At 44.7% G+C, this 12,557-nt stretch overlaps 1 protein-coding gene across 1 annotated transcript in view; it reads left to right on the top strand.

Annotated features, from left to right (window-relative positions):
* The window catches only part of ALK (ALK receptor tyrosine kinase), a 527,922-nt gene that overhangs the window by 437,868 nt on the left and 77,497 nt on the right, over positions 1 to 12,557 (top strand). Inside the window, exons 10-11 of the mRNA XM_074949139.1 lie at positions 8,976 to 9,070; positions 10,194 to 10,337. Coding sequence (XP_074805240.1) covers positions 8,976 to 9,070; positions 10,194 to 10,337 — 239 coding nt within the window. The remainder of the gene's footprint in view (positions 1 to 8,975; positions 9,071 to 10,193; positions 10,338 to 12,557) is intronic.

Here is a 12,557-nt window from a genome sequence, read left to right as displayed (position 1 = left end):
GTTCTGTGTTTTCAATTTTTATTTGTAAAATAATAATAATAATAATCCAGGAATTTTTCAGTGTTTATTTTCCAAATTAAAACCAGGATGAAATCGGGTTAAAAATAAAAATATTGGGAAAAATTAGGGGGAAAAGAGAACCAAAAAAACTTTTATAATATATAATATAATTGAAACTTTTTTTTATGTACAAAAGTATTTTTTTTGTCTCTCAGAGGTAGTCATTTTTCCAGAAATCCACATGAATTTCCTCACAGTATCCTCACTCATGTTGAGCCTCTTGCTGTCTTGGAGGTAGTCCAAGTTGGAAATTATGCGCTCTGCATCTATAGATCCAGGGGGTTCACTCAAAGCTCACCATGCCACTTTGCTGAAGTTGGGAAGTGTGTCTTGGTGGCTGTTCCAAAAAGCCAGCACATCCAGTTTCATATTGTCAGTGTTAGGCATGTTCATGTAAGTAGTAAATGTGCCTTTCAGATTTGAAATTTCATCTTTAGTGGCAAATGGTTGAAACCCTCTGGCATAACAGTCATAGTCTATTGCAAAATTCACTTTGAGAAAGGGGTGCAACACCTGGATGACATTCCAAAAATAATCTTTGGCACCAAACGCTTCAGGGTTCAGATTGTGGGTCACAGTCATCTCCCATTGCTTGTTGAGCATTGGGTTGAAGGTTTTGAACGCTTTTTTGGTTTTCTTGTGTTCTGGGGTCAGAAGGATTGCCAGAAACAGCTGGGTTTTTTCGCCATATATTTCTCCTGCAGCTTTTGTGCTCAATTCAGCTGAGATTCTGATTGTCAGGATCCGGTAAATATCTGTATTGGAAACGTGTTGGCAGTGGTCAGAGAAAACTATGTTTTCTGTGCAACACACAGTTATTCCAAATTTTCAACAATGAACATTAGCTTGGTGCACAGAAGCTGGCAGTCATTTTGGTTATTTGCCAGTCTCTTCAGAATTTCTGCTTTAGAACCAATAAACTCAGGATGATTTATGAGATGCATTAGCACAGTCCACGTGTTATTTACATGACAGGTAGCGAAGTACAAGCTCATGCAGCGTTATGGCACAACAGGGGTAGGTAATTGGCAGTCGGCTCTGTGCTTGTCTCACACTGTGTAAAACAAAGCCTTCAACTTGTCTGAGTGCTTGAAAATGGCTCTGAATCCAGTTAGTCAAGATTTCACATCTTTCATTTCTTTCGTAGCAGTAGCTGCTGACTGCTCAACATTAATCAGATGAGCTGGACAGGTAATATGTGGCAGCTCCAATTTCTGATTGAGTTTAATCTCCCTTGCAAATTTAGCCATGTAGGAAGCAGAATCTGTGTTAGTTGTGGCCACATTTTCCCAAGTTAGCTGGTACATCTCAAACATATCAGTTATTACATTGATGAAACAGGTATCAGCAGAGGAGATGAATGTCACATCAGCACAAAACAATGCAGGTTTATTCTCTTTGAAATCAAAAAGCGAAAGAAAAAAAAAGGCCAAGAATCGGCAGTCCAAAGCATCAAGAGAGTCATCAAAAATCTGAGTAGACACCATATTTCCATCAAATTGTTCCATCAGTTTAGATATTAAAGCATCATTTTCTTTCAGATACTTACGAGTGAGGTTGTCTGCATTAGCACGGGTTTTTGTTGCTGGACAGTATTGTCGCACAAAGTCACCAGTAGGCCCCTCAGCTATTAACAGTGGTTGTCCAGTGAAACAAAGAGTACGTGCAAATTCATTGACACAGTTGTGCTGTGTCCTCTCTTTCCTTAAAGCCCTGGTGAAACCTCCTGATATTGACTGTTTATCCCGAAGCTCACTCGCTTCTTTAAGCTTCCTGTGTTGCTTGCGTTCAACATGCTCCTTTAGTCTGTCAACGCGAGCACTGACCTCAATGCTACCGTACTTGCAGCGCAAGGCATCCTCTTCACTCTCGGCTTTACTTTTCTTGAAAATTTCTAAGCACTGATTTTCCTGTTCATATTCAGGCACAGATTTGCAGTTTTGCCCCATGTTTACCTTTTCTATCTGTAACCCCCAAGGAGCTTAGCTAGTTTCCTGGGACTCTGTGTGGTGGCAGTTCAGGGAAAGGCACACTGTCCCAGGTAGGTAGGGGAAGCCAAGGGCAGATCCCGAGTCTGCTAAGCAACCAAGAGGGAGAGAGGAGAGGCACCATATAGAACAACAGGGGCCCCTGTTGATTGGGGAAGGATTGCAGGTATGCCTGCTTGGGGGAGGGGGTAGAGTCAAATGATTGACAAGGGAAAGCCTGAGAAGAAGAGCTAATCATAGAATCATAGAATCTCAGGGTTGGAAGGGACCTCAGGAGGTCAGCTAGTCCAACCCCCTGCTCAAAGCAGGACCAATCCCCAACTAAATCATCCCAGCCAGGGCTTTATCAAGCCTGACCTTAAAAATATCTAAGGAAGGAGATTCCACCAGCTCCCTAGGTAACGCATTCCAGTGTTTCGCCACCCTCCTAGTGAAAAAGTTTTTCCTAATATCTAACCTAAACCTCCCCCACTGCAACTTGAGACCATTACTCCTTGTTCTGTCATCAGCTACCACTGAGAACAGTCTAGAGCTATCCTCTTTGGAACCCCCTTTCAGGTAGTTGAAAGCAGCTGTCAAATCCCCCCTCATTCTTCTCTTCCGCAGACTAAACAATCCCAGTTCCCTCAGCCTCTCCTCATAAGTCATGTGTTCCAGTGCCCTAATCATTTTTGTTGCCCTCCGCTGGACTCTTTCCAATTTTTCCACATCCTTCTTGTAGTGTGGGGCCCAAAACTGGACACAGTACTCCAGATGAGGCCTCACCAGTGTCGAATAGAGGGGAACGATCACGTCGCTCGATCTGCTGGCAATGCCCCTACTTATACATCCCAAAATGCCATTGGCCTTCTTGGCAACAAGGTTACACTGCTGACTCATATCCAGCTTCTCGTCCACCGTAACTCCTAGGTCCTTTTCTGCAGAACTGCTGCCGAGCCATTCGGTCCCTAGTCTGTAGCGGTGCATGGGATTCTTCCGTCCTAAGTGCAGGACTCTGCACTTGTCCTTGTTGAACCTCATCAGATTTCTTTTGGCCCAATCCTCTAATTTGTCTAGGGCCCTCTGTATCCTATCCCTACCCTCCAGCGTATCTACCTCTCCTCCCAGTTTAGTGTCATCTGCAAACTTGCTGAGGGTGCAATCCACACCATCCTCCAGATCATTTATGAAGATATTGAACAAAACCGGCCTGAGGACCGACCCTTGGGGCACTCCACTTGATACCGGCTGCCAACTAGACATGGAGCCATTGATCACTACCCACTGAGCCAACTTTCTATCCACCTTATAGTCCATTCATCCAGCCCATACTTCTTTAACTTGCTGGCAAGAATACTGTGGGAGACCGTGTCAAAAGCTTTGCTAAAATCAAGGAACAACACGTCCACTGCTTTCCCCTCATCCACAGAGCCAGTTATCTCGACATAGAAGGCAATTAGATTAGTCAGGCATAACTTGCCCTTGGTGAATCCATGCTGACTCTTCCTGATCACTTTCCTCTCCTCTAAGTGCTTCAGAATTGATTCCTTGAGGACCTGCTCCATGATTTTTCCAGGAACTGAGGTGAGGCTGACTGGCTGTAGTTCCCAGGATCCTCCTTCTTCCCTTTTTTAAAGTTGGGCACTACATTAGCCTTTTTCCAGTCATCTGGGACTTCCCCCAATCGCCATGAGTTTTCAAAGATAATGGCCAATGGCTCTGCAATCACATCCGCCAACTCCTTTAGCACTCTTGGATGCAGCGCATCCGGCCCCATGGACTTGTGCTCGTCCAGCTTTTCTATATAGTCCCGAATGACTTCTTTCTCCACAAAGGGCTGGTCACCTCCTCCCCATGCTGTGCTGCCCAGTGCAGTAGTCTGGGAGCTGACCATGTTCGTGAAGACAGGCCAAAAAAGCATTGAGTACATTAGCTTTTTCCACATCCTCTGTCACTAGATTGCCTCCCTCATTCAGTAAGGGGCCCACACTTTCCTTGACTTTCTTCCTGTTGCTAACATACCTGAAGAAACCATTCTTGTTACTCTTAACATCTCTTGCTAACTGCAACACCAGGTGTGATTTGGTCTTCCTGATTTCACTCCTGCATCCCCGAGCAATATTTTTATACTCTTCCCTGTTCATTTGTCCAATCTTCCACTTCTTGTAAGCTTCTTTTTTGTGTTCAAGATCAGCAAGGATTTCACTGTTAAGCCAAGCTGGTCGCCTGCCATATTTACTATTCTTTCTACACATCGGGATGGTTTGTCCCTGTAACCTCAATAAGTATTCTTTAAAATACAGCCAGCTCTCCTGGACTCCTTTCCCCCACCATGTTATTCTCCCAGGGGAGCCTGCCCATCAGTTCCCTGAGGGAGTCAAAGTCTGCTTTTCTGAAGTCCAGGGTCCGTATTCTGCTGCTCTCCTTTCTTCCCTGTGTCAGGATCCTGAACTCGACCACTAGTCTGACCACTAGGGAGTGCGAGACCCTCCTCTGGGAACCCTGCAGTGGGGAGAAGCCATTTTGGGGTAGTCTGGAGCCAGCCACAGAGAGGGCAGAACTAGCTGTGTGGGGATGCAGAAGAACCCAGGCCTGTCCATCCAAACCTGTAAGGAGACTGGCACTAAAGGAGGTAACTAGGTGGATATGGAGCGTTAGACATATTTCTCTGGGGAGGATTGTTTCAATTCAGTGCCACACTAAATGGACTCAAGAGAAATAGGCGGGCAGCGTCTCCTTGTGAGCTAATCATAGCATGATATTCATGTTGTTTGATTTGCCGACCTCTCCTGTGTGGGTGTTCTGCATTTTACACTGTGGAACTGCTTCAATCCTAGCACTGCAGGAAAAAACAGTCGCGTAAAGCACTAGTGTTTAACAAAAATAAGTACCCACAAAAATACCAAGTGGATTGATAAACAGGTGTAAATCAGTAAAAACCAAACTCCTTTTAATAAAGAAATTGGTAATTTATCAGTGGAAATTGGTAAAAACTGAAAATACGGAAAACTATTTACGTCTACCCCTGACTCTTTGGTAGTGGCCGTGGTGAATGAAGAGAGCCAGCAGGGCTGGGCTAAGGCTACCTCAGAGACAAAGGTGCCCAAAAGCTTGACTGTTTTGGTAGAAAGACTTTTATTCTTCAGCAAATGTACATTTTCATATTGCAATTACCATCCATTGTCAAGGTAGGACTTCTGTAGCTAGGTGGCAATATCTCAGTTTGTGAGCAAGCTACCAGAAGGTTCCAGAGAACAAGGTTACTCACTCATCACAGAGAGCTGCCTCATTTCTCAATCAGCTTTGCAGGCTTCTTTGAATGCAGCAGATTCTGCAGCCAAGGCAACAGTAATGGTGGTGAGTATGCTCCATTCCTCCTGATTGTAGTCCTCGCGGATTCCTGTGGCTGTGCAACAGACAGCTAAGGACTTCCCCCTTTGAGAGATGTGCAGTGTTCTTATCTAAAACTGAGGATGATTTGTACATGATAAAGGACTTGTCTATGTGATGCAGCAAAGTGCTCTAGAGAGGTGTGATTTACAAAATGCTCTAACCCGTTGTGCTTTAGTTGTCCCCATGTAGACCCTGCTGGTGGGCTCATTAATGCAGACTAGATACCTTTTAGAGCACAACACATTAAAGTGCTTTCCAAATCACACCCCTTTAGAACATTTTACCATGCCATTTAGATCAGCTCTAAGTGACTTTCCCAAGGACACATAGTGAGTCAATGCTGCAGCCTGTAATATAAGCCAAGTCTCCAGCCACTCAGTCCTGTGCCCTAAATGCTATATGTGTTGTGCCAAGTATTGAGTGAGGGGAATGTGAGCCATTTGGGTTGCCTAGTGTCACTGTGTTCATTTTTACACCAGTACCTGGAATACTTTGATTATTTTATTCAAAGCATGTTGGGGTTTCAGCTTTGGAACAAACAGAAAGATATGGATGGGTGGGCAGAGAGAGGCCTGTATGTGTGTGTGCTTGCATCACTGTGGACTGCAAAAGCAAAACATGTTGGGCAAGGCTTTCCCTAGATTTACCCCTGTGCCCGTATTAATTAGGGCTTCAGGCGATTGACTAAAAACCTCCAGAGCTTCTGGCAGTACCAGGTTGTTGCAGCACAGAAGATGGGGAGGGAAAGGAATATGCTTCTGTGATTTCTCTCAGGAGTTATTTAGGTCGAGCGGTTGCTTCCTAGGTGATAAAGGTAGTTCAGTTCAGAAAACATGTTTGTGTTTTCACATCTGATTGAGTTTCCTCTGATTGTTAGCAATGTTTTTCCTTCAGAATATATGCCATTCCCAGTGTCAATCAGCCTCTTCTAAACAGCTGCTGCTTCTGGTTTTTCAGAACATTTTAAAAATAAGTCTATTTTTGATACATTCTCTGTATAGCTCATATCGCCCCCTTCATGCTGAGGGGAGAAACTTCAGCATTACAGTTTTTGCATTTGCAGAAATAAAGAGTAAAGGAATAAATAGACTCTTCTCTGATCAGGGCATTTGCCTGGAGATAAGGGGGCCGATATTTCTACTCTGTTTCACTCCCTTTATGTCACTCAGGTGGTGCAAAGAGACCACCAGCAACTTTGCTGCTTGTGGATTCCTGGCTGTGCCAGATCCTTTGCCTCTGTCCCCAAGGTCCCTAGCACAGGAAGGATGACAGTGGTGGGGACTGGAAGTAGGTGGAGTGGGCTTCACCCCAGCTAAACCCAGCTTGGCAAATAGTCTCTTTGGGTATGTCTACACTGCAATTAAAAACCCGCAGCTGGCCCATGTCAGATGACTCATGCTCGCAGGGCTTGAGCTAAGGGGCTGTTTAATTACAGTGTCGAAGTTTGGGCTCAGGCTGGAGCCTGGGCTCTAGTGCCCTGCAAGGTGGGAGGGTCCTAGAGCTCTGGCTGCAGCCCAAGCCTGAACATCTACACTGTGGTTAAACAGCCCCTTGGGCTGAGCCCCATGAGCCAGAGTCAATTGGCTCTGGCCAGCTATGGGTTTTTAATTGCAGTGTACATATACCCTCGGAGACCATAGACAAGTGGCACAAGGTAGACCAGCCCTATGACTGTTCTACCCTGGGCTGGGGATAAGGCAGAGAATCAGGAAGTGGCAGAGAATTTGGCTCAAGAGCTTTCCTGTTTTTCAGATTTCATATTCTCTTGCTACTCGGTCTTCACCTGAAGGTATCATTTTTTGTGGCCTTGATACAACCTTTGAGACCAACATCCTGTCCCAGTGTCATGGTTGGTTACCGTTAGAAATTATTCTTGTGTCCTAAGGAAAGGCTTATGACTCCAGGTGGCAGATAAGCAGCAGGAACAGATGAAATTGCACAGCTTAGAGTCTAAGAGTCCGTTTAAGCCCATGAGTACCCTATATCATTACACTTGCTATATATTATAGAACTGGAAATATTTATTGTAAATTAATATTTTTGCTATATCAGTTGGCTTGAAAAATAATTGAAAATGAATTTGCCATGATATTTCTTCCTATCTCCCCTCTGAAGGCCAGCTGGGAGCATGAAAGTGATTTAATGCAAATGTATGCTCAGTCTCTTTTGCACTAAAATAAACAGTTCTACGGTTCCCATAGTCTGCAAGTGGCAATTTCTTCTGTCATTTGTCTTGCAAGATCTGAGTTAGAGATTCTGAATTTCCTTTTGTGATGAATCAGTGGTAAATGTATATTCCAGTGTAGAGGACAGCCCAAGTCTTGACGCCCAGTGGCTAACTCATGTTTAAGCCCCGGCATGTTCCTCAAAGTAGACCTCCTCCTGCCTGTCGTACCTATGGGGCCCAAAGCAGAAGGCTTTCTCAGAAGTCCCCTACTGGATGGGGCCTCTCACAAAACATGGTCAGAGGGAGCGGTGCTGGGGGTTCTCCTTTTATACCCGATAGCCCTGTGGTTAGAGCACTCACCCAGGTTTAGAAATGATGATTTTTTTTTTCAGTGAATAGTTAAGTTGCTGAAAAATACATTTCTCAGGGAACCAAAACTGCTTGTGAATTTGGGTCAGATATAACAAATATGGACTGGGCCAGAGGGAGAATGGAAGTCACTGTACCTAAGCCCAGCAGTTAGGGCACACCCCTCGGAGGTGGGAGACCTGGGTTTAAATCCCTACCCCACATCTGGCAGAGGAGGGGTTTGGATCACATCCTCCTTGATTTCTTTGAACGAAAGGCCTGACCTGGCTTAGGCACCTATCTCCAGGAAAGGGTTCACAGCTGTGAATCCCAAATAGAGGGATGAGCCTCCCTCTGGCCTGAAGTTAGACATCTAACTGCCTTTGAAGGTTGGGATTTATACCACACTCCTCTCCTCAGCATTACCTATTTACTAGCGTGGGCAGCTCCCCACACGGCATGCTGGCTTTTGTGAATCCCCTTCTTGGGCACCTAACTCTCCACATGTATTGAATAGGGAGCCTAACTTAGGGCTGTGAATCCCAGTAGGCGGCAGGGCCCCTAAACATTAGGCAGTTCAATGCTGAGCCTAAGTCATCATGGTGGATCCAGCCCAAAGTGCCTAAGTCACTTTTGAAAAGGGAACCTATGCTCTGAAGTCACTCTGGTGCTTTTGAAAATTTTACACTGCGAATCAAGAGAACTGGGTTCTGTTCATGGTTCTTCCCCAACTTGCTGTCTGAGCTTGGACAAGACACTTATTCTCCTTGTGCCTCAGTTTTGCCTTCTGCAACAAAAGTATAAGCATACTCCCCTTTGTATCTATCTAGGTATTTCTACAGTCGCCATCAGCATAGTACCCAATTGACCTTTGCGAGGCAGGGTTCAGTATTCTTTTTCCATTACTATAAGATTGCATGATCCTATGTCAAAGGAGAAGTTTTCTCTTTTCTAAAACTTATCCTTTTATTTTTAGATAACTCTGGAATCGCATCTCCTTAACTTAACTAGATCCCTTTTCTTTTCCCCCATCTGTACAGGTTTTGGCTTCAGATCATCACTTCATGGGAAGAAGAATCTGATGCCATTATTGCTTTTGACAATGTGTCTCTTAGCCTGGACTGTTATCTAACAAGTAAGTGTGCCTCTTGTTAGCCTTTATTTGTGATCGGGTGAAGGGGTACAGTTGTTTTCTAAATCTTTCCAGAAATATCAGGGTAAATCCCTGAAATTGTACCTGTGTGCAGATGAAGGAGACTCTTTCACTACGTTTTATCAGTTTTCTTGAGCATTGACTTTGCATTTGAATTGATAATGAGACATACGGTGGAGGAGTGTCCATTACAAATCCAGATGGTGGCATCACCTGTCTACACAATATGGCTCAAATGCCAATTTGTGGTTGCAAAACATTCCTCCTTAGCTGGTTTGTTATCTGTGACAATAAACTGACTAAATGAATAGAAATTGGATGCTGCCTGGGAAAAGAGGTAAACCTAGGTATTCTGTAATTGACCCTAATTTCGTAAGACCATCAAGTGAAGTGTTCTTTTTGGAATAGGGCAGTTTCATTTGACTCACACAAAGATAGGTCTGAATCAAAACCCAGGATCTAAGCTGTCCTCCAAACTTCAAAGAAAGTTTGGATCTAGACCCAAACTTCATGGCTGGCCCAATATCTATAGCTTGCCCAGCCAAAACACCAGGTTACAGAATCACCCCATGCTCTGGGTAAGTTCAGATTTGGATTCAGCATTTATGGCTGGCCCATCTCTAGCCTCATATGTGGCTAATTATTTAATATGTAAGTGTGTTAAATTATCCCAGTATCTTCCTGCAATCTAGAACAGGAACTGATGTGACGATGAGATTGCCAGACTTTAAATAGCAAATAAATATTGTTACCTATCTACCATTTTAGCACCTAAATCTTGGTAAGACCCATTCTGTTAGACTGTGTCCCTTTCAGTTCTCTATTTCAGCTTATTAGCTTCATTTGCTTTGCTTTTTTGTTCAGCATGCTTTCCTCCCACTTCCTTTTCTCCTTCATTTGTTTCAACTCCCGCAGCAGCAATAAAATGCCCTTCTGCCCTCCCTTTAATATTGTTTTGCCCTGTGACTGGCAGACTCTTGACCCAGGCAGAGTGGCCACCAGCTGTATCTTACCTCCATTTGCTGAGATATGGAGTGCAGTCATAAACCAGAGTGTAGCTTTTTTGTGCAGTCATAAACCAGACTGTGGCTTTTTTGTGTTCTAGTCAATGGAGAGAAGACATCTCGAGATGCAGCTCCGGACTCGAGCAATCTATTCACCAAAGGAGACAGCCAGAAAAGGATCAGATTGGAACAAAAGATTCTGGAGAGCCTCCAACTCAGCACTGTTCCCATCTCTGGTCCTGCAGGTAGGGAATTTCTCTGGCTGAGAATCATTCCAGGGCACTCAGCTTTCATAGTCGTGCAGATTTCAGCTAAACACAATGGAATCCAGTATAGTTTATTATCAAAGAAAACAATAAAGCCTTTTATAAGCCCCTGGCAAATGGAACAGATCAGAGGAAATCAAGCATCATTAGGTTGTTAATTACAATTAATTTGGTTTGTGAGCTGCAAAAGAAAGGAACATGGGTGGGAGGAGGTTCTTCTCAAACTAGAATAATGGTCACTTTGAAACTGTAAATTTGTCTGGACTCTTGATCGTTTGGGGAAAAAAGCCATACTCAAAGCAAAATATACAGTGAAGTCCACATCGCTAGTCCAATCCATCCTGGTCTAGTCACACACCTCACTAGCTAATGTATCTGCATCAGCTCGTTTCACTTCCCCTCTTTTTGGCACTAGATTAAAATAATAGTGAGAGATTTTTTTAAAGACATCATCTCAGGCTAGTTTTAAGATGCAGCAGTTCTCATGGTTGGTTAGCTATGTTGGGTCCAAATTCTTCTCATCTACTAGGCTTTGTTGTGTGGGGGAGAAAAATGTACAATGAATGGGAAACGTATCTTACTAATGAGACACTGTAACTGAAATTGCACAGGCAACCTTAATTCTGGCATTTCCTAGCTTCTGAGTTCTTGATTTTGCAACCAGAACAATATTCTTTTATGGTAATTTTTTTTCGATGTAATTTGCTAGTTTTTTTAAAAAAACAAACTGGAAAAAAATTAATTCCTTTATGTGGCATCACATTGACATGCGCGTGGGCCATCAGTAGGTCTGGAACCTTTAAATCCACCACACTGACCTCTGTCATTTGAGCTAACGAAGTACTGATAGTGATAGTAGGTTGTCAACCTCTTTGTGGACCAGCACCAGAGAGGGATGAGATGCACTTTGCCAGTGGGGTTCTCTGATATTTGCTGATAGCAGAGGCATGGTGAGTCTCAGGAATCTCTGGCTCAATTTTAGATTCTGGAAGGGAGTGTAGTCTCCTGCTAATTTCTCTTGCCTTGTCCCCTCCAACCTGTCCCTGTCCCGTCTCTTCCCTGCCCCTGTCCCTTGGTCCCAGTCCCATTTTCATTACATACCCAGTCCCAGTCTCCACTCCTCAGGCTTCTTCTCCCAGACTCCTTGCCCAGCAAGTCCTAGTCTCCTTCTCCAGGCTCACTGAGGCCCCGTCTCTCCCTCCTACTCTTAGTCTCTCCCATCCCCAAACCCAGTCCCAGTCTCCTGGTCCCTCCCATCTCTCCATTCAAACACCATTTGTCCTCCCCACCCCCTTCCCGGCTCCATGTTCCAATCTCTTTGCCCAGTTCTCCCTCCACACCCCAGCTGCTTGTGAGATCTATCTCCCTTCCCCCCACTCCTGTTCCCCCCAGACCGGTTCCTAGTGCCAGTTTCCTTACTCAGCCAGTCCTAGTCTTCCCCTTTCTCCACAGCTCCTTGTCCAATCTCAGTGTCCCCCCCACCACACCCCACCAACTTGCTTCTATTCCCCCCATTTCCATCACTGACTTCCAGTCCCAGTCTCCACTCCTCCCAGTTCCCATTCCCAGTCTCCTTGCCCAGCCAGTTATAGTCACAGTTTCTCTCCTCCTCTATCTCCATTCTCAGTCTCAGCAGCCTTTTCCCCTCTCACCATCTTTTGTCCCCTCTGCATTCAAATCAGACAGATCCCTGTTCTTCCTGAGCACTGGCAGAGGGGTCATTGAGATCCCAGGAGAGACAAGCTCTCAGGGATTCATTTGAGTTTCTATAGTCCATTGCATGGGCAGCTGACTTCCCTGACTATCAGAGTTATTAACAAGTTATTTATCTGCCAACTTGAAATGCCATCCTTTCTGCTGCCAGATACCCTTCCCCATGCAGGTTGGGGAACACAGGGCCCTAGGTGGTACACGATTCATAAACCCTGTTAACAAGCCCTGGGATTTGTTCACACCTCCTCCTTCCCAGCAGGCAGCTCATACCCTAGAGTAGTATCAACAGAAGGAATGTGTTGCTATTCTCTATAGCAAGCACTGTACAGCAGCAGAATGCAAGAACAAAGGCTGAGAGTTAAGGAATTGGACTAGGACTCGAGATCTAAGTTCAGTTTCTGGGGCTGGCACAGACTTCCTGTGTGATCTTGGGCAAGTCACTAAGGGGAACATTTTCAGCAGCTCCTAAGCAATGTAGGAGCCTAA

This window comes from Natator depressus, chromosome 3 (genome assembly GCF_965152275.1).
Source record: "Natator depressus isolate rNatDep1 chromosome 3, rNatDep2.hap1, whole genome shotgun sequence".
In the NCBI taxonomy this organism is placed as follows: domain Eukaryota; kingdom Metazoa; phylum Chordata; order Testudines; family Cheloniidae; genus Natator; species Natator depressus.
The sequence above is the reverse complement of the archived record's forward strand: the minus strand, read 5'-3'. Positions and strand labels throughout refer to the sequence as shown.